The sequence below is a fragment of the Balaenoptera musculus genome, chromosome 3, assembly GCF_009873245.2.
Source record: "Balaenoptera musculus isolate JJ_BM4_2016_0621 chromosome 3, mBalMus1.pri.v3, whole genome shotgun sequence".
NCBI lineage: Eukaryota > Metazoa > Chordata > Mammalia > Artiodactyla > Balaenopteridae > Balaenoptera > Balaenoptera musculus.
This window is the reverse complement of record NC_045787.1, coordinates 115,562,158-115,583,834: the sequence shown is the minus strand read 5'-3', so window position 1 is coordinate 115,583,834 and position 21,677 is coordinate 115,562,158. Positions and strand designations below refer to the sequence as shown.

General features: G+C 39.9%; 2 protein-coding genes across 5 annotated transcripts in view; one reads left to right on the top strand and one right to left on the bottom strand.

Annotated features, from left to right (window-relative positions):
- UBE2D2 (ubiquitin conjugating enzyme E2 D2) overlaps nucleotides 1-19,980 on the bottom strand; it is a 58,405-nt gene extending 38,425 nt beyond the window's left edge. The window contains exon 1 of one of the 2 annotated variants that reach the window (XM_036846540.1): nucleotides 19,511-19,980. In XM_036846540.1, coding sequence (XP_036702435.1) covers nucleotides 19,511-19,534 — 24 coding nt within the window. In that variant the 5' untranslated portion in view covers nucleotides 19,535-19,980. The remainder of the gene's footprint in view (nucleotides 1-19,510) is intronic. The other variant, XM_036846538.1, reaches the window with a different exon arrangement.
- LOC118892210 (translation initiation factor IF-2-like) lies at nucleotides 19,616-21,309 on the top strand. 3 transcript variants are annotated; one of them, XR_005019257.1, is made up of 3 exons: nucleotides 19,616-20,175; nucleotides 20,284-20,596; nucleotides 20,990-21,309. XR_005019257.1 is itself a non-coding variant. In XM_036846537.1 (2 exons), the coding sequence occupies exons 1-2, from the start codon at nucleotides 19,647-19,649 to the stop codon at nucleotides 21,010-21,012; spliced, it is 552 nt and encodes a 183-aa protein (XP_036702432.1). In that variant the 5' UTR covers nucleotides 19,616-19,646; the 3' UTR covers nucleotides 21,013-21,285. The 3 variants fall into 3 exon arrangements, 1 of the variants encoding a protein (XP_036702432.1); XR_005019258.1 differs by having other exon boundaries at nucleotides 20,284-20,423; nucleotides 20,990-21,292; XM_036846537.1 differs by lacking the exon at nucleotides 20,284-20,596 and having other exon boundaries at nucleotides 20,990-21,285.
- Nucleotides 21,310-21,677: the final 368 nt, after the last annotated feature.

The following is a 21,677-nucleotide window of genomic DNA, read 5'->3' as shown; positions in this document are numbered from 1 at the left end:
GAATACCAAGTAAAAACTCAAAAGAGCCTAGTGATTACATTTTAATGCTATGAGAAAGAAATAGTTTAAGCCCAGGACATATATGGATTTTTAGAACACTTACATCCTATCTTTTTAATTCCTTTTCCTTAGTCTCCAGCACTAAGCTAAACAAAGCAGCTTGTGGGTGGGGGGGAGATGGTGGAAATGGGGAGATGTTGGCCAAAGAGTATGAACTTCCAGTTATTTGACAAAGAAGTTCTGGGGATCTAATGTACAACATGGTAATTATAGTTAATAATACTGTATTATATACTTAAAACTTGCTAAGAGAGATCTTAAAATGTTGCCACCACAAAAAAAGAAATAATAATTATGGGACATAGGGACTTCCCTGGTGGTCCAGTGGTAAAGAATCCGCCTTACAATGCAGGGGATGCGGGTTCGATCCCTGGTCAAGGAACTAAGATCCCACATGCCGTGGGGCAACTAAGCCGGCTTGCCACAACTACTGAGCTCATGCGCCTCAACTAGCGAGCCTGCGTGCTGCAAATTAGAGCCCACACGCTCTGGACCCTGTGTGCCACAACTAGAGAGAGAAAAAACACCCACACGCCATAACTAGAGAGAAGCCCACACGCCACAATGAAAGATCCTGCGTGCCTCAATGAAGATCTCACATGCCACAACTAAGACCTGATGCAGCCAAAAAATAAATAAAAAATAAAATAAAATAAAATAATCATGGGACATGATGGAGGTGTTACCTGACACTATGGTGGTAATAAACATTTTGCAATATGTAAGTGTCAAATCCACACTGTGTAACAAACTTACACAATGTTATGTGTCGATTATATCTCAATAAATTTGGGGGAAAAAAAGAAAAAAATAAACAAAGCAGCTTATGAAGTTTATTTTGACAGGAAAAGGCAAAGCTCCAAGTAAATGGTTATACTTCTCCTCAAAACAATCACATTTTTAGATTTCACATCCAACAAGCCTTTCCCTTACCCTCCACTCTTCCCTTCTTCCCTCCTCCTGTTGACTGGCCAAACAAATCTTCATAAAAAATTTCTTTGAATTAACATTTGGAAAAAATGTTAACTTAATATTACCCAACCATTTAGAACTGTTTTTAATGAATCCAAAGAAGCAAAATTCTACTACAGAATTAAATTTTTAACAGGTGACCTTATCCAAGAAGTATGTTAGTACTAAGACAAAACTTACTACAACTTCCCCTGCAGTAAGTAATCTCCAAAGATGGATGCCAACAATTTCTCCCCTCCCTGTAAGAACATACCACTCCTCTTATCAAGAAGTAGTCTACTTGCCTTCCCCTTGAATCCCAGCTGGCCTGGATCTTGCTTGATCAAAAAAAATTAAATAAACATGACACCATGTCAGTTACAAGTCTAGTGTTTAAGAGGCTTGACAGCTTTTCTTCCTGCTCTTTCATAGCTCTAAGCCACCACATAGGAGGTCCAGGCTATCTTGCTGGAAAGGCCATTTGGGGGGCAGTGGAGCACATTCCAGCCAATAGTCAGCAACAAGGCCCCAGACATGTGAGAGAGGTCTTCTTGGATCTTCTAACGCTGATGCCAGCTGAACACAGCCACAGAGATAACCCTGGCTGATAACACATGAAACAAAACCGCCAAGTCAATCCAGAATCCTGAGAAATAATAAATCACTGTTGTTTTAAGTTTTGGAGTCATTTGTTATACAGCAAAGCTGACTGATAAATACCCCTATGTAGTCTCTAAAGATAATAGGCTCAATAATAGATCCTTCCAACAATTATCACCATACCAGTTTCTCAGCAAAACAATACCAAATTTCTAATTTTGCTAAATACTAAAACAAACAAACAAACACACACACACACAACCTCCCCCCCAAACTACCCTGCTACTGAAAGCTACTGGCCCAAGAGAAATATTTTTAATATTTTAAAATACTGTCAAGGGGTAAAGTCATGATAAAAGTAGTTTATTTCAAGTGATCCATATCCCTTCAGATTTGGCATCCCAGCATTTTGCCCAAGGTCCTTTATAACACCAAATAATATTTAATCTTAGCAGGTATAAATATTTACCTAAAACCTCAATAATAAGGTAAATAATCACCTACCCATCTTAGCTAAATTTAAAGAGAGCAGCCATTTTTAAACGTTACATATTGATCTAGGAGAAAATCACGAACTATTTAAAAAACACGTAGGGACTTCCCTGGTGGCGCAGTGGTTAAGAATCCGCCTGCCAATGCAGGGGACACGGGTTCAAGCCCTGGTCCAGAAAGATCCCACAAGCCGCGGAGCAATGAAGCCCATGCGCCACAACTACTGAGTCTGTGCTCTAGAGCCCGCGAGCCACAACTACTGAGCCCACGTGCCACAACTACTGAAGCCCATGCGCCTAGAGCCCGTGCTCCGCAACAAGAGAGGCCACTGCAATGAGAAGCCTGCGCACGGCAAAGAAGAGTAGCCCCCACCCACCACAACTAGAGGAAGCCCACGCACAGCTACAAAGACCCAACACAGCCAAAAATAAATAAATAAAATAAAATTTAAAAAATAATAAAAATAAAACATATGTAAATGTCTGATACTTTTATCAGCTACATAAAGATAGTAAGATCCACAGGGGTTTTGCATTTTATGACTTTTCAAGTGCTTGTCCTTTCAGAGTTACAATTCCTAGAAATATAAATTTTGGTGTAATACAGTAGCATGTGTTCCAGAAGAACCATTGAAAGTACCTCAGACTTCCTTATCTCAGGGTTCCTCAATCTGGGAAACGACTGACATTTGGGGCAGGATAATTCTTTGCTGTGGGGGGCTGTCCTTTGCATCATAGGATGTTCAGTAGCTCCCTGGCCTCTATCTATTAGATGCCAGTAGCAGCCAGTAGCCTCCCAGCTGTGACAATTAACAATGTTTACAATGCCAAACATCACCTGGTGGGCAAAACCACCCCCATTGAGAACCACTGCATTATCTCTCAGTAATACATTCTGAATTATTTACAGATAAAATGATATGACATTTGGGATTGGGTTTAAAATAATCCAGTAAGGGTGGAAGAGGTAATCAAGAATAAACACAAAATGATGGGTGATGGGTCACATGGTGATATGTTATAGAATACTCAATTTTTGGATATGTTTGAAAATTTCACTGAAGTTTATCAGACATCTGTTTTGTGTACTTTTATATAGTGTGTTATATTTATAACAATGAAAAATTTTAAAGAAAAAAAGGTAATTAAAAACTCTCATATCCTATAGTTGGGTGTCTAAAAACTTTGCCACACAATTTGGCATTACCTTACAAAAATAAAAAGCCTCAGACTCTATAACCAAACCATTCTACTGACTATTAAGAGAAACTCTCACCTATGTGCACCAAGAGATTTGTATGGGGATATTGATGCTTTGGTATCTGTAGTAGCAAAAACTTGGAAACAAATGTCTATTATAGGGGGAATCAATTTTAAAATATATTGTTGGCATATTTGTATTCATTGAAAATGCATGTTATTTAAAATGTATACATTTCTAAGACGTCTATGTAAATTTTGACAACATCCAAAACAGTATTATATGTTGTTTATGGGTACAAATCTTAAAACTAATAAAAATAAAACTTTAAAACTTAAAACTAAAAGTGATATCTAGATCACTTCCTTGATTCCACCAGTGAATGTCCTTCGCATCCACGCAAACCAGAGGTCTGTTCTCCAGAAAGGATACAACATAAGTTCTCAGGACTGAGGGACACTAAGCACAGTCAATGGCATGGATGACGTATGGAAATCAGGAAGGTTAAGCGAATGTTTACACACACACTTTGTTCCAAACGGTCCTGAGAACACTGGAAGCTTTGCCTGTACCTTCCAGGCAGGAGATTAAAAGATTCTTCTCGAGAAAAACTGACCAGCACAAGATAAAGATCTATACAATTCACGGACACCAGTGGTTCATCTGGAGAAACAGCCCTGCCAGCAAACCATAAATTAAGTCCCAAAGTTGCCAAACCTCACCCCTACATGCTCAGACCCTTTAATCAGTGTTTTACTCTAAAATAAGGATAAACAACTGACAATGAAGGATACTGGCCATCTTCAACATGATTCATCTTCAACATGAAAGATAAAGATCAAAATAATGTGAAGAAAAAAAGAAGCAGAAGACAAAGACCATGAAGGAAGAAGAAAAAGTCAAAACAAAAGAAAAACTATCATGGATATGCTTAAAGCTAAGAAAAGCTACTACTTCTATGAAACAAGAGCAGAATCCTTAAAACAAACAAGTAAGCAAACATTCTGAGAATGAGAAAGTCTTTCAAAAAGTGGATAAAAGAAAAGAAAATATAGGAAGACTAGTACAGACACTCCCCAAATTTATCTACAGATCCCACGAAATCTCCATCAAAATTCCAAACGCCTTTTTCTTAAAAAAAGAAACAACAAGCAGAACCTAAAATTCATATGGGAATGCAAGGGATCCAAAAAACCAAAACAATCCTGGAAAAGAACAAAGTTGGAGGATTCACACTTTCTGATTTCAAAACAACACAAAGTGACAGTATTCAAGACAGTATGGTACTGGCGTAAGAACAGACATAGGTCAATGGAACAGAATTGAGAGTCCAGAAATAAACCCATACATCTATGGCCAACTGGTTTTTGACACAGCTGCCAAAACAATTCAGTGTGGGAAAGAACAGTCTTTTCAACAAATGGTGCGAGGACAACTGGATACTCACATGAAAAAGATGAACTTAGACTCCTACCTTACACTATATACAAAAATTAACTTAAAAATGGATCAAAGGCCACTATCTCATTCCATCAGGATGGTTACTATTAAAAAAAACAACCAACCAACCAACCAACAAACCAAAAACAAAAACAGAAAATAGTAAATGTTGGTGAGGATGTGGAGAAGTTGGAACCCTTATGCGTCACGGTGGTGGGGGAGGGGGAATGTAAAATGGTGTAGCCACTGTGGAAAACAATATGGTAGCTGCTCAAAAACTAAAAATAAAACTACCGGGGACTTCCCTGGTTGCGCAGCGGTTAAGAATCCACCTGCCAATGCAGGGGACATGGGTTCAAGCCCTGGTCTGGGAAGATCCCACATGCCGCAGAGCAACTAAGCCCGTGCGCCACAACTACTGAGCCTGCGTTCTAGAGCCCACGAGCCACAACCACTGAAGCCCGCGCACTCTAGAGCCCACGTGCCACAACTACTGAGCCCACGTGCTGAAACTACTGAAGCCCACGTGCCTAGAGCTGGTGCTCTGCAACAAGAGAAGCCACCGCAATGAGAAGCCCGTGCACCGCAATGAAGAGTAGCCCCCACTCATGGCAACTAGAGAGAAGAAGCCCACAGGCAGCAACAAAGACCCAACGCAGCCAATAAATTAATTAATTAAATAAATAAAAATAAATAAATAAATAAATAAAATTACCATATGATCCAGCAATTCCACTTCTAGGTATATACCCAAAATAACTGAAATCAGGGTCTTGAAAAGATACACCAATGCTGACTGCAGAATTATTCAGAATAGCTAAAATGTGTAAACAACCCAAGTGTCCAACAGCAGATGAATGGATAGGCAAATACGGTAATATATATACAATGGAATAGTAAATAGCCTTCAAAAAGGAAGGAAACTCTGACAACATAGATGAACCCTGAGGACACTGTGCTAAGTGAAATAAATCAGTCACAAAAAGAGAAATACTGTATGATTCCACTTCTATGAGGAACCCAGTCAAAATCAGAGAGAGAGAAAGTACAATGGTGGGTGCTTAAAGGCTAGGGAGAAATGAGGAGTCACTGTTTAATGGGTACAGACTTTCAGTTTTGAAAAACAAAGAGTTCTGGAGATGGAGTAGTAACGGCTGTACAACAATACAAATATACTTAATACCAATGAACTGTATATTTAAAAATGGTGAAAATGGTAAATCTTATATGTATCTCACAACAATTAAAAAATTGGAAAAAATAGATCAAAGACCTAAATGTAAGAGTTAAAACTATAAAATTCTTAGAAGGAAACAATTAAAAATATTAAAAATAAATTTACCATATGATCCAGCAATTCCACTCTGGGGTATATATCCAAGAGGAATGAAAACATGTTCACACAAAAATTTTAAAATAAATGTTCATAGCAGTATCATTCTTAATAGTTAAAAAATGAAAACAACCCAAATGTCCATCAACTGATGAATGGAAAAAGAAAGTGTGGTAAATTCATACAATGGAATATTATTCAGCCATAAAAAGGAATTAACTACTGATACATACAACTTGGCTAAACCTTGAAAACTCTATGCTTAAATGAAAGAAGCCAGACACAAAAGGTCACATATTGTATGATTCTATTTACATGAAATGTCCAGAATAAGCAAATCCATATAGATAGACTCAGGGACTTCCCTGGTGGTCCAGTGGTTAAGAATCGGTCTTGCAATGCAGGGGACGCCAGTTCAATTCCTGGTCAGGGAACTAAGATCCCACATGCCGAGGGGCAACTAAGCCTGTGCACCGCAACTACTGAGCCTGCACGCCACAACTAGAGAGCCCACGTTCCACAACTAGAGAGCCGACGCATTCTGGAGCTGGCACGCCACAACTAGAGAGCCCATGTGCTGCAACTACAAAGCCTGCGTGCTCTGGAGTCTGTGTGCTGCAACTAGAGAGCCCACGTGCCACAACTAATGAGCCTGCATGCCACTACTAGAGAGAAGCCCACGCGCTGCAACAAAGAACCCATGTGCCGCAATGAAAGATCCCGCGTGCTGCAACTAAGACCCGACGCAGCCAATAAATAAATAAATAAATATTAAAAAAAAAAAAGACTCAAAAAGACCAACTGAATGTTGAGCAAAATAAGTGAAAACTGACCTACACCACCAAACATCATGAAATTTCACAACATTGGGGACAAAGAAAATCTATAAGCTTCCAGAAAGGAAGGTGGTCACATATATAGGATCAGGAATCAGAATAGTTTTGGACTTAACAGCAATACTGGAAGCCAGAAGACAATGAAAATACTGACTATAAAAGTAAAAGGAGTGCCACACTGGTGGTCCTACCTCACACTCCCAGATTAGATCAAGTCATGTTCATGATCCAAATGACAATACATTGTTACCTTCAAGTTGTTCCTCAAAGTCTGAACAATCTTCTTAACCTTGTATTAATGTTGCATGTGACCTCATACAATTTAATTTTCATATCAAGTTATAGGTTCAACAATAGAGGAACTGAAATAAGACTTACATATACTGAAAAAAAACACTGCATAAGCATGTTTTGCGATTGTCACTGTAAGTTAAACAAATTTTTATTCATTAGAGATTTGCCCTGTAGTGATAAAAATAAATGGTATAACTATTTCTCTTTGAAAGGAATTCAAATTTCTGTTTTAAACCAATTTAATCAGTGTTTTAAATATGTGGGAAATGATTTCAAGTCAACCTTGAAATGGATATAAATATCATGGCAATCCACAATTTTAAAAAGAGCTCACAAGCATGTATGATATACTCCTGGTAAGCTCAATTACTTCAAAGTGGATTTTATTATTTCTAGTCAATAAAAGTGAAACACAATGCTTAAAGTATAAATAACCTTTCAATGGACAGGAATCTAGCCTACTACTAAACTCAGTGATGATATAGTATTGCCTTGATGCAATAGGTAAAGTAGGGGAGATTTCACAAGTAATTCCCCATTACTTATAAAAATGTACCCTTATCAAAACATGAATATTTCTAAATATATGCAAAGATCCCAAGCTCATAAATTACCAAGAGAAGCCATGGCTCCTGACTAAACTTTAACACTGAAGCTAAATTAGGTAGGTCTGAATCTTAAACTGGATAGTAAGTACCTAGGTGTTGGTCACATCAGTATCTAAAACTTTCTGTAGACATAAAAATACTTCATAATAAAAGATTAAGTTTCGGGACTTTAAATTATGGTTCTTTCCAACTATTTCTAAGAATGGAGACTAGTTTATACAGGTTACTAGAATTATCAAAATTGTCTCATAATAATAACACTAAACTAAAATTATGGTTTTAGTTTTTTCCAAAAATGGGCTATAGAAAATGCCATATTCCCTAACTGGGAAAAGTGCTATGTGGTCACAATCACTAGATTGATTTTTCCATATGTGTTTTAAGTAACAACTAGCATTATTATTTTAAACAGTTTTTAATCTAAATATTTATGTCAAACAAGTCCTATATTTTAATTTGTTTTTTAAAAATAGTGAGGCTATCCACAGGGGAATGGGCATGACCCAGTGCAGGATGTCCAAGATAGGACAGAGTTAAGAAGGGCACCCCTAGGAGAGAGGGGGACAAAGAATCGTATCTATGCAGGTGGGCCACAGCAATGGGAAGTTGATTATACACAGGGGAATTGATCAAATGAGTAAATACATTAACAGAAGCCAGGTTTTTCACTGTAAGAAAAGGAATACCAATATTGAAAGGAAAAAATACGGGGTGAACCCTATGGTACTGGACTGGAATTAGAGGGACCGGTGTGAACTCATGGTTTTTGATATATAGAGAGAAAAGTAAATCTATACATACACATATTCCCCTAGCTACATCCACTGATTACACTGAGAAAGTCTGGAAACAGTGAGATTCCAAAAGCAATGAGCATACCTAGCATCCAGATCTTGGTTTCTAAATACCATTCACCACTAAAAAGACCAAGGGATCCTTGGAAAAATAGATGATTACAGAGCTAGAGCAGGGAAAGTAGAAGAAAATGCAGGAAACATCTTTTTGTGCCAGAACTTAAAGAAGTTTTCAAATGAAGGGGAAAAAAGCAAATTGGGGACAATTTGAGGATTAAAGTAAATGATAATAAATTATTATAACCCACATGAATAAAATAGGAAATCATGAGTCCATACAAATAAACTTTAAAATGAATAAGTTAAAATTTTTGAGTAACAGTGTGGCACCCAGACTCCAGGTTGGCTCCCAACGATCCTGAACTCCTAGTATTCACACCCTTGTGCAGTCTTCCATCCCACACTGTACCAGGGGTAATCTGTGAGGCCAACAGAACATGGCAGAAGTGATGGTACGCCTGTCGATTCTGAGATTAGGTTATAAAAGATACTACAGGCTTTCACTTGGATGCTCTATCTCTCTTAGATCACTCTGAGGGAACCCAGCTGCTATGTCTTAAGCACACTCAGGCAGCTCTGAGTGGGAGAAACCCACGTGGGGAGGAAATGAGTCTGTAAGTCCAGCAACCCACAAGGAACTGAGATCTGCCAACAACCATGGAGTGAGCTTGGAAGGAGATCCTCTAGCCTTCAGAGTACTGCAACCCTCGGCAACGGCTTGGCTGCAACCTCAAAAAAGACCCTGAGCCAGAACCACCCAGCTTTAAGACATTCTTAGATTCCCAATCTTCAGAATCTATGTGATAATAAATGTTTATTGTTCTAAGCAGCTAAGTTTTAGGGTATTTTCTTATGCAGCAATAGATAACGAGTAAAAACAGAAGAAGTACATATATTCAAAGCATCTCCAGACAAATTATTTACTCATTATAAAAGGAAAAAGAGTAACTTTACAGTATGAAACCTGGTAGACATCACTTTAATCAAGTGATGGAAGTGAAAATTCTCAGTAATGGGTCAAACTGAAATTGTATACCACCTGACAGGATGGAATGAAAAGAATCCAACCAAAATCATGTACCACTTGATAGGATGTAGAGAGAGACACAGCATTGCTTCTGTGACATTCCTACCAAAGATGCATGACCTAAATCTAATCACAAGGAAATATCAGAAAAACACAAACTGAGAGACATTCTGCAAAATAACTGGACCCTTATCTTTAAAAGTGTCAAGGTCATAAAGCAACTATACTTTAATTTAAAAAAAGTGCTGAGGTCATGAAGCAAAGGAAAGACTAAGGAATTAAAGAAAACTAGAGATAGATAACTAAATGCAACAAGTAACTATGGACTGGATTCTTTCCTATAAAGAACATTATTGGAACAACTGGCAAAACTTAAATGGGGTCTGACGATTAGATAGCAGTAGTATCTCAATGGAAATTTCCTAATTTTGATGGTTATACTGTGATTATGTAGCAGAATGTCCATTTTGTAAGAAATACACATTAAAGTATTTGGGGTTGATGAGTCATCATGTTGGCACCTTATTCTGAAATGGTTAAAGAAAAAGATGTTCTAGGTATTGTATTTGCAACTTCCCTGTAGGTTTGAGATTGTTTCAAAATTTCAGAAAGATAAAAACAAAATCAGAAAAGCCCAAACGTAATTACAGCAGTCACTTTATTAGAATTTGTGGATTAGATGGTATACTGCATTGGATGGTCCCTAAAATGGTATGTGGCACATCTTAATTCCTTGGACCTATAAATGTTACCTTATTTGGAAAAAGGGTCTTTGTAAACATAATTAAATTAAGGATCTTGAGATAAGATCATCTTGGATTACGTGGGTGGGCCCTAAGTGTAAGATCAAGTGTACTTATAAGAGATAAAAGAGAAGACCACACACAGAGAAGGTAGTGTGAAGATGAAGGCAGAGACTGAAGTGATGCGGCCACAAACCAAGGAATGCTTACAGTCACCAGAAGCTGGAAGAGGCAGGGAAGGATCCTCCCGCAGAGCTTCCAGAGGGAGTGTGCCCTGCAGGTATGCTGACTTTGGACATTTGGCCTCCAAAACTGTGAGAGAATAGATTTCTGTTGTTTTAAGCCACTCAGTTTTTTGTAATTTATTACAGCAGCCTTACGAAACTAATACAGATGGTATAAATGAGGACATTTAATCTAAAGAAAATCACTCACTCCCATTAGCATACTATTATTTTAAAAAACCTACTTCTAAACTGTTACCACTGCAGCTTCTGTAAAATTCAGCTTTGATTTCAAATGTTTTATCTGCTATACGCCCTTAAAGAGTTGGCAAAGGAGTGCTATCACTTATAGAGGCACTGATGTTCTACAAGTGGTGCGGGGACATGCTCAAAGGACAGCGGCAGATACTTCTATTACAAGATTATGCTAAGAGAATTATTTTCACGTCTAGGCTTACAAAAATATCACATTTATTGGAAACGTATTAAGATAACAATAGTTAGAACTTTGTTGAAGAAAATATTTGGAACTCAGTCCCTTTTTCCATTTAGAAATATAAAACATCACTTTACAACATCAGGGTATATATTTTTTTTTTTTTTTAATATTTTTAGATTTATTTATTGATCTATTGATTGATTGCTATGTTGGGTCTTCGTTTTCTGTGCGAGGGCTTCCTCTACTTGTGGCAAGCGGGGGCCACTCTTCATCGCGGTGCGCGGGCCTCTCACTATCGCGGCCTTTCTTGTTGCAGAGCACAGGCTCCAGACGCGCAGGCTCAGTAATTGTGGCTCACGGGCCTAGTTGCTCCGCGGCATGTGGGATCCTCCCAGGCCAGGGCTCGAACCCGTGTCCCCTGCATTAGCAGGCAGATTCTCAACCACTACGCCACCAGGGAAGCTCAGGGTATATTTTTTTCCCTTTTCTTTTTTGGTTGGGGTACCAATGAAGTGAAATGCTAAACACTTAACACTGACACCTAAGATTTCAAGATTCTACCAATTTCATGGGTCAACATTACTGGGCAGTTAAGCCAGTGGTAATTAATATTAAAAACTATCTTTTATGTGGTCCATATTTTCTTTCTATTCATCCCCCACAGGCTTGCAGGGTATGTGACACTATCCTCATTCTATAGGCAAGGAAGCTGAGGCCAAAAAAAAATCAGTGAAGTAACTTGCCTAAGGCCACAGGGTTAGAACATGACTCAGTAGGCACGTTGCTCCAAAATCCTACTATTTTTTTCCACCATACCACTTGCTGTTGACATTCATTAAATGTTGCTGGCAAAAACTGAATGCCTACTATGCATCAGGTACTGGGAATATAATGAGTAAGACAGGGACTTTGCCCAGAAGAGCTCAGTCTAGAGGGGGTAATAATCAATCATGTCTACATACTAAGAAACAGTTCTACAGCAGAACCCTACTGCCTGCATGCCTGGGGCATGTTTCACAGAGAAGCGGTCTGTTGGATTTCCAAGGATGAAGAAAGAATTCAGGAGGAGGGGGTGGGTTGAGAAGGCATAAGGAAAAGCACAAAGACTAAAGGAAAATAATTCTGAGAAAGATCAATTAGAACTGTTTCAATGATACTAATATTTCTCATGAGACACTAACATGTATTATAGGAATAAAGATGGCAATATTTTTGTCCTAAATTTTATCTACTTTTAATACGTCTTTAAGAAATACTACATATTTCCACGAATTCAAAGTAGTAATTTGCCTCAAGAAACTTGCACACCACAAAGCAAATTATATCTGTGTTCCGATGCATAAACAGCATTTAACCACGGGTATTACCTGACTTCAGTGATCTATCCTGTTTATTATCATAATTCAATATATATTTGAGAAGTTATTTAATCAAAGCTTATTGAATACTAAATATTTCTACATTCCCCATGGACTTATAGCTAGAATATGGAAGTTTTAAATGAAAAGCAGAGTCCTTTGATTCTTAAGCCCGAGAAACCAGATTATTTTAAAATAAACATGAGCAAAGCATATACTTTTTTTTTTAATTAGGTGATCTGTCTGTCCATGAGACAATTAATAATGTTGGTAGCAGCCTAATTGCATGAATATTGCAAAACATGCAGTTTTAATTCTTTCTTTTGTTGCAGTGCACCTGCCTGAAACAAATTTTCACATTATACTATAATGAAAACAATACAGAGCAACACATTGTTTTTTTCTTTTGGCCATGCCGCAGGGCTTGTGGGATCTTAGTTCCCTAACCAGAGATCAAACCCAGGCCCTCAGCAGTAAAGTGTGGAGTCCTAACCACTGGACTGCCAGGGAATTCCCAAGAGTAACACATTTAATGCAGCACCTGATGAGGATCCCTTTCATTTTCTTAAAATACTATTCTTTAGGTGTTTGTTACTTTATAGCAAAATGACAATGAATAATGTTTCATCTTAATATATTTTAAGTAATTTACCTATTTTTGTGCTTGTGATATTATATATTGATTATGTTAATTAGCTTACCTAATTGACAGCCATTTGTGCTGTCAATTTTAATCCAAGTATGCATTAGTTCATGAACTTTTGTTTGTATCCATAAATAATATTAGTTTGAAAAGTGTTCTAATAACATTAGGAAATACTAACTTTATTAGAACACTAGATACGAGATAGGAGGAGAAAGTTTATCAAAAGTTAAGGGAAATGAGTAATAATGTGAGTAATAATCACACGAAGTGTTACAAAACTGAGGTATCCATTGAATTTGGCAATTAAGTAATCATCAGTGACCTTACTGAACAGTCCCAGAACAGTGAATAGACACTATTCTGTCAAGAATTTTGGCACTGAAATGCCAGAGATGGAAGGGATAAAGAGGAGGAAGGAAAGGAATCAGTTCTAGGGGAAAGGGGAGTTTAAAAGTTTTTTTGTTTTTTGTTTGTTTTTTTTTTTAGGATGAGGAAAGTCTTAGATAAGTTTGGATGCTTAGGAGAGTCAGAGAAGAGATTAGAACTAGGAGAGCAGGGACAATTACTAGAGAGCAACGACCTGGCAATAAGAATAGGATGAAAAGTAAAAGTTAGCTTGCAATGGGTAAAGTATAGCTTCTTCAGAGACAAAAGGGAAGAAGAGCAATGACTAAGGTATACTTGGAGCAATGGCTGGCTCCGTAGTCAAGATCGAATGCGCTTGAATCCTGGCTTTTCCTATCATAGCCATATAATCATAGGCAAGTTTGTTTACTTCTCCAAATCTCCATTTTCTCTTCTAACCTGGGGAGAACAGAATTTTCATAGGGTTGTTCAGACGATTCAGTCATTCTGATACAGAGTGGGTACTCTAAAGATGGTAGCTGTGGGGTTTGGTTTTTCTTTTTCTTTTTAAAGGCCTCAAAGGAAATTTGAAAGAATTCACACAGATTTCTATTTCCTCTACAGAATAGGTAATTGGGTCACCTACTGAGATTAAAACAGAATGTTTAAGGAGACGGGACAGTGATTCTTAGTCTTTTGGAGAGATTAAAAAACCCATTTGACTGTGATGAAAGATATATGGAGGACAGAACATCCAAAATTTGCATAGTTTCTTATTTTTCTGCGTTTTGGAATTAAAACATTGAAACCTGCCCCCTCCCCCCAAAAAATCTACATAGTTTTAAGGGAATTCATAGACACCTCTCCAACAATAAGAAGAGATGTTGAGGAAAAAGATCTTCTGGTTCCAGGGCATAGTTTAAATATCCAATTGTTCAAACAAAAGAAAAAGATTGCATCCTCTGGATTTACATACCTAACGACTAGGTACAAGTATAGGGCCTGCCAGAAAAGACACTGGGCACAGTCAAAAAACCCAGGTTCTTTATCCAGCCCTACTAAGTCACATGGCCTTTTCAGACAGTAGCTCTGAGAGGTGATGCAGTGCTAAAATTTTATGGTTCTATTACTTAAAATCTCACTTGACTGTGCAGACAAAAGAACAAATGGTACTTTATTTCCTATGTCATAGTTTAACATGATTTTGAAGGTTAGTCTGGGAACCTAACCACCAAACTTTTATTTCTACAGAAAAAAACAAGTGTGCGCCTTCATTTCTGGGATGAGGCTGCAGAGGTTGCTGGCAGCATCAGGCATGAGTCAGGTATTCCTATCCTGGGAACTGCCTAGGATATTTTAGCAGCCCTCTCTCTCTGGACTAAAATATCCAGAATTGGACTTTGTCAAAACTTCCTCCTTGTCAGTCAGCAGTACAGTAATACACACTGGGAGACTTTAAAAAAAAAAAACCCTAGATTTATTAAGTTAATGACAGCTGTTTAAATTACATTTAAATAGCAACCCAGAAGAGCCAAAGAAAGCTTCTCAATTCAATGAACCTTTGTGAAACAAAGAATCCTTTTCTAAAGGAAAAAAAAAAAATCTTCCCTGAGATTTCAAGAAGCTTATCTTTTGGAGTAAGAAAGTATGTCTGGGGCTTCCCTGGTGGCGCAGTGGTTGAGAATCCGCCTGCCAATGCAGGGGACACGGGTTCGACCCCTGGTCTGGGAAGATCCCACATGTCGTGGAGCAACTAAGCCCATGTACCACAACTACTGAAGCCCGCACGCCTAGAGCCCGTGCTCTGTAACAAGAGAAGCCACCACACACCACAACGAAGAGCAGCCCCCACTCGCCGCAACTAGAGAAAAGCCCGTGCACAGCAACGAAGACCCAACACAGCCAAATAAGTAAATAAGTAAGTAAATAAATAAATAAATAAAAGAATGGATTCCGCTTTCCAAGATAAAACTAATTCTAACAGTCATCTTCTGTCAACCATTTATTATACTGAAGTTCCAAATACTCAAGACTGTTTGCTAATTTGTTTCATCATTTTGACTGGAATTCACTGAATCCTTACCTCTGATAAGATTAATGCAATGTATGATATCACACTTCTAGTACAGTATTTTAAAATAGTCTTAAATTAAAATTAGTACTGTTACAATGTTACAACTCCTTTCCCATATCCTTAAAAATCACCCTGTGGTAACTGGCAATCTTAGACATTTTGAAAGTATGTAGTCTACAGAAAGATGATTCATAACATGAAACAGGATCACAATGAAGTTAAGAGTTAAGATGTAAACTTCTACCATGGGATCAATGCATCACTCAATTGGCTTTTCCTATGACTATAACCATACAAAATTCACCAAAGAAGTTAATTAGAAGTTTACAAAAAACTACTGATACTTAATTGTACCCATTTACATAAAACAATACTTTGACACTTTTAAAAAGATAAAGTATGGTTTAAATGATTTAATACTTACACTCCTGGTTACTTGCTGAACCTCAATCTTCGGTTATTTTTAATTCATATATTAAACTGGTGCCTACCAATCTACAAAAAAGTGTGGTGGTGTCTTTTCGTTTTGTTGTTGTTTTTAATTTGAACTGGCTGCCAAAAATCTGGATTTGTGGCCTCCCTTAAAAAAAAAAAAAATCTGGCAACTTTGGGCACAGATCCTGGCAATAGCAACATTTGGAGGGAGCTGAATAGCAGCTGCCCTCTTCTAATAGCACATGCAATTTCTAGCTCCCTCCAATTCTCTTTGCTCACTTTGGTTACCTGCCTAGCCATCAGAGTTTGAAATCTTTATTTTATTGGAAAATTAACTGACTGACTGGGCTTTTCAGGGGCCTTAAGACCTTTAACCATAGAAATACAGTAAATCAAGTGATAGTCCTGGCATTAAAGCTATGTATTCCAAATGTTAACTATAACTAGCACGACACCATTAAAATGAACAAGGCACTATCATTGTTAAGAGCTTTTTAGTATCTTAACTTTGGTCTGTCTTCAATTCTTCACAGAATCATGATATTCAGCCTTTTACTCTTCCTCAAAATAAAGAAATTAACCTTGTATTTCAATATTATGGCACGCTAAGAGCAACAAAAAGCTTCCTGCATCTGTATAACAAAGGTAAAGAAGAAAAACAGGAAGCAAGTAAAAAAAGGTCTCTGATCAGTCAGACCACACAGTTCACAGAACACATGAAGCCCTCTTCACTCAGAGCCTACTGGATCTTATTTTAGACATAATTTTAATAAGCTCAGTGATCTGGTTTCCCAGCCCACAACAGATGAGACGCAGCCAACTGGAAAAGGGCTGGGGGTGGTGCTGCTAGAGGCAGACACTCAAAGCATCAAAATCAAAGCTGAAGACCGATAATGTCAGCAGAAAACCTCTAAACGTAGCAGGCTGGGGCCATTTGGTGTAGATACGAACAATCCCAAAGAGTCCCAATCCCTGCACAGAACTACAATGGATGTTCAAAATGAAACCTCTTTGGTAAACTCTGTTAAAGCATAGGTCAGTTGACCTTAAAGTATATATCAAAATAAAGTCCATCAAAAGCTTTTTCCAAAAACGTCATGGCATTTAAAGGACTGTCAGATTCACCGAACACTATTTCCCTCTGTCAATGAAACACAAGATACTGAATTCCTAAAGATGCCACATGTCAAAAGTATTTGTTCTTAACAAAATTTTATTAGAACCCAGATGCAGTAGTTCATGATATCTGAAGTTGAGAGGTATCTAAGCAGAACTATCTTCTCAGAGAATACTAACTGGGAAGGTTCAAGACCAAGATGAATTATGTAAGCCAATTAGGGGATTCCATCGCAGATACATTACTAGGGCTGAGGGTGAGATAGGACTGGTCTTATCCAAGTCTGCATTCAATTTAAAATTGGTGTCATACAAAAAGTTAGGGGAAAAAAAAATCTCCATTTTGTTTTCACAATCTTATTGACTATGACTAGTATGTACACCAAAAATAAATTTTATATTTCTAATCCCTGGCAGTCTCAGAAGTTGAGCCATACTTTGAGGATGGCTCTAGGTTATAAACCAGGTGAAAAAAGGTTAATACTGAGTTTTAAAAGTTCAAATTATCATTGTCTACACTTGATTTTCCTTATTAAAATTTTAATAAGGGCATCTTTTAGAGAAAATCTAGAGAACATGTAGTATTCAAAAGAAATCATATTATTGGAGGCAAGGATATTAGAAGATTAAAATGCATGTTTTGAGTGCTATTTCCTTCTCTGAAAAAACCTCCATAACATACATACCAGAGTAGAGATTAAAGGCTACATTTCTTGATCTGTAAGTGGTAACACATTATACTCACTCTTCTTCAGGTTTTAAAATTAAGGCCACAATCTTCTACACGTATAACCTCAAATTGATAACTTCTCAATTAGTCTTTAAAATCTCATAACTCCTTAAAGCCTTAAAAATGCATATGTATTATTTACTTGGAAGACCTGTCCTCAGTGTGCTCCTGCCCCTTAAATGGTTAACAGATCTTTGCTTAAAGTTCAAGCTTCTTTTAACAAATAACCTGCTTCATTTTAGTAGACTTACTCTGTCTAAAGTCTGCCCTTTTTCATTTGATAGAAATCAAAGTCAAAAGAAGTTGGTGAGGATCTAACCTAATTTACAGTAACCACTGGGATTAATTCCACATTAAAGGTCTTTGATCAAGAATGCAACGAAGACAAGCTGCTGAGCTGAGGTGTTTAAATTGACCAAACCTGCATTTTCACTGAGTTTAAGGCAAGGTGAAAATTGGTTCTCTTCCCCTTGCATCTCTATCCCATCCTTTAGGATGGATAATCCCAGGATCTACTTCTTACTGGCTAGAGGTTTAATACAGCCTCTCCAAGTAACCAAGTGAAACACCAAACAAAAATCACCAGTGCCGCTTCCCCACTTCTGAGAAGAAGAAGAAAAAAAAGACAGTGAGAGGTAATAGGAGGTTACAATATTAGAGGGAAGGAAAAAAACCCTAAACTTTAAGCTAAGCCCATACTCCAGAAGCAATATTAGAAAAACCTCCGTAGAGGCAACTACAAATAAATAACCCTTCATCTTAAAGGGCAAAGAAATCCTTTCTAATGAAAAAAGCTAGCAAAATACCTTCTACATTAAAAGGATATCCCTGAACATATCACCTAATTTAAGCGTTAAAATCCATTTTGCGAAGAGAATGTAAAAGGAAACTTTATGACATTCTCTCCAGTGGTTTTCAATGTTCAGGTTTCTACCTCTACCCTTGACAATTTAACAGCTTTTCTATTAAATCCATTCTTGCAAACTGAAGTGTCAGTTTCTGACTACATTTGGCAACCTCAAGGAATAAAGCGCTTCTCCCTCTACTTCCCTCCTGCCTCATAAAAGTCATGTTTATTTCCTCCTGAACTTCTTACTCTTAACAGTTTCAGGACGAGTTAAGTGGACCGAAGCGTGCGGCCGCTAAGAGGCAAGTGAACTCCAGAAATATTTGTGGATCGGACAAAAAGGCTTCCTCAGTCGGCCTGAGGTAAGGGCCCCAAGCTCAAGCGGTTCTGTGGAGGGAGCCTAGGCAGGTGGGGGTAGGGGGTTTATGGGCAGAGAGCATAGAGCTCTCATAGAGCCTTTGCATAGAGCCTTTTCGACCTCCGTCGATGCGGCCGCCCAACGCCCCAGTCCCAGCACCCCCTCCCGGCACGGCCGGACAATGGCCCTCTGGCACAGCAGTCCCAGGCCGGGGAGAGGCCCTGGGACTCCATACCACGCGGGGCCTAGAGAGGAGACCGGGAAGGAACGCTGAGCCGGCGAACATACCTCCGGCCTAAGCGCGGGCAGCGCGCCCGGGCCTCCGTGGGCGCCATCACTGGGAGTGGGGTGTGAAGGCAGCCCGGCCGGGGCATCGCCGGCAGCCGGGTCCAAAGAAGCTGCGAGCCCGGCGGAGGCGACGGCGGGAAGTGCAGGCCGCAGCCTGCTCAGCCGACCCGCCCGGCAGCCCGACCCGCCACAGCCGACCTCTGGCCGCTTACCTTGTGGATTCTCTTCAGAGCCATCGTGGGAGGCGGGTGGAGGCGGCCCCCGGGGCGGGAACAGGGGCAGGGGAGGGACGGGGAAGGGGCGAGGGGGCGCGAGGCCGCCTCGGTGATCGCGGGTCGGCCGGAGAAGATGGGGAGTTCCGGAGCGCGGGTCCGGCGGGACGGACTTGGGGCCGTGGCCCACTCGGCTCCTAAGCCTGCCGCAGGGGTCACCGCATCACCCGGCGGCGGCCCCTTTATGCGCTGCCGCCCGAGCCGCCGCCGCCGCCACCGCGGTAGCTGCCTCTTCCTTCTAGGCTCAGCGCCGCCTCCTCAGCCGCCGCGGATCCCTCCGCCAGGGAGCAAGAGCCCAGGCCTCGGGCTCGGCCGGCGCCTCTGGGTCGGACGGTCAGAGGGACTGCTTGCTGCAGGTGGACCGATGGACGCGCGGGCGGGCGGCGCCGCCGGGGTGGGGCAGGCGGAGCGCGGGGTGGGCCCAGGCCGAGGGGCAGGTCGGGAGAGCGGGGATTGGCGGGCCGGGGAGGGAGGGCTGGGCCGCGCCGGCGGCGGAGGGATACGGGCCGCCCCTGTGAGTACCTTACGTGCTGTCGCCGTCGCCGCCACGGCCGCCGAGACGATGACGCCGCGAAGCGCAAGGAGGAGATCTCGCGAGACCTGTGGTGAGGGTCGCAGAAGCTCCCTCGCTACGACCCTTGAGTCCTTTACCTGTGGTCCCTCATTCGCGTGACATCTGAGATCAATACAAGTTAAAAGCGAATGTTTTTCAGATCACTCGACCATCCCCAGAGCATAGACGGACCCGAGAAGAGCACTTAGGTCCATTGCAATGTTCCTGAAGGAGGAAGGGACTTGTCCAAGGTCACACGGCTCCACAGTGGCAAAGCTGGGACTTCTCTTAAGTCGAGAGGTTCGTCAAATCCCTCTCTGGAAGCCGCGTGGCAACAGCCTGGGCACCTGCGGGAATGTGGTTGTACACGCACGCCGCAGGCAGCCCTGAGATGGTGTTTCCGACGAAGGCCCCAGCTGAGAGACAGTTTGAATGTCTCAGCCACTGGCACGTCAGGAGAAGTGCTCTGCTTGGTAAATTGTTACAAATAAGCACTGTAGCTGTTACCTCAGGGAAAAAAAAAAAAACTTGCAAAACGTGTGCTCCAGTAATTAAAACCAACCTTGCGTTCAAATCACCATCAAAAGCAAGCTTAGAAAACCTATTCTGGGGTTGTTTTTAGAAGATGGAGGCAAAAAGCTAGTTCAGTGAGCAACTACTCTGTGTCGAGCCCTGCACCAGGACCAGTGAAATATAAGGCTCACTGGTTTTATAAGGCCTGGGCTGGGAGGTGCTTTTTACCTGTCTGGAGACACTGGAAACACGGAAGAATAGTAAGGAATATTTTCCTGGGAGGTGATGCCCACATTCTCAAGTCTCCCCCAAGGTTTTCTGATTCTAAATCTGTTCTTTCCTCTGTCTGGAAGGGACCTTGAAGATCATCGATTAACAGAGGAGAAACTGGAGCCCCTAAGGAAAAGGATCTTGCCAAAAGTCACACAATAGATCATCAGCAAAACTTGTACTGCCTCATCTACTGAGTAGAGGCTGGACCCATAGGGCAGGGCCACCATGGACCCAGTGAGTCAAAGGAGGGAAAAGCTGTGTCCAGTCACCCAAGATGCATAGGTTTTAGGTTGAAGGTGAAGAGGAAGAGTCCGAAGTCCTAAATCTTTTCTTCCTGAGAACTGTGATGGGAGAGGTACAAAAATGCCCATTGGTCAGATTTTTAAAAATTTTTCTTCAGCAATAACTTTTTTGTATTAAAAAGTAATATATATTTGTTGCAAGAAATACAGATAAGCAAAAGGAAGGAAATAAAAGTCAACCATACTCCCATCATCCAATGATTAACCATTTTTGGCATTTGGCTTATGTCCTTTCAGTGTTTTTCCATTATATATATATACATATTTTTCTTTGAAAATGTAGGGTCATGCCATTACACTATTTGGTAATCTACCTTTTTTAAAAAAAATTTATATACTTAAGGTGTACAGCATGTTGATTTGATATACATAAACATAGTGATATGATTACTACATCTCTATTGCCTCATTTTTTGTGTGTGTGGTGAAAGCACCTGAAAGTTTTGGTAATTTACTTTTAAGATAA

What these genes read in the sequence shown, in the direction of transcription:
- LOC118892210 (XM_036846537.1), top strand. Translation starts at nt 19,647, where the DNA reads ATGGGGAGTTCCGGAGCGCGGGTCCGGCGGGACGGACTTGGGGCCGTG. An exon ending in GAGATCTCGCGAGACCTGTG is followed by an intron (nt 20,176 to 20,989) that starts GTGAGGGTCGCA and finishes TCTGTCTGGAAG; the next exon opens with GGACCTTGAAGATCATCGAT.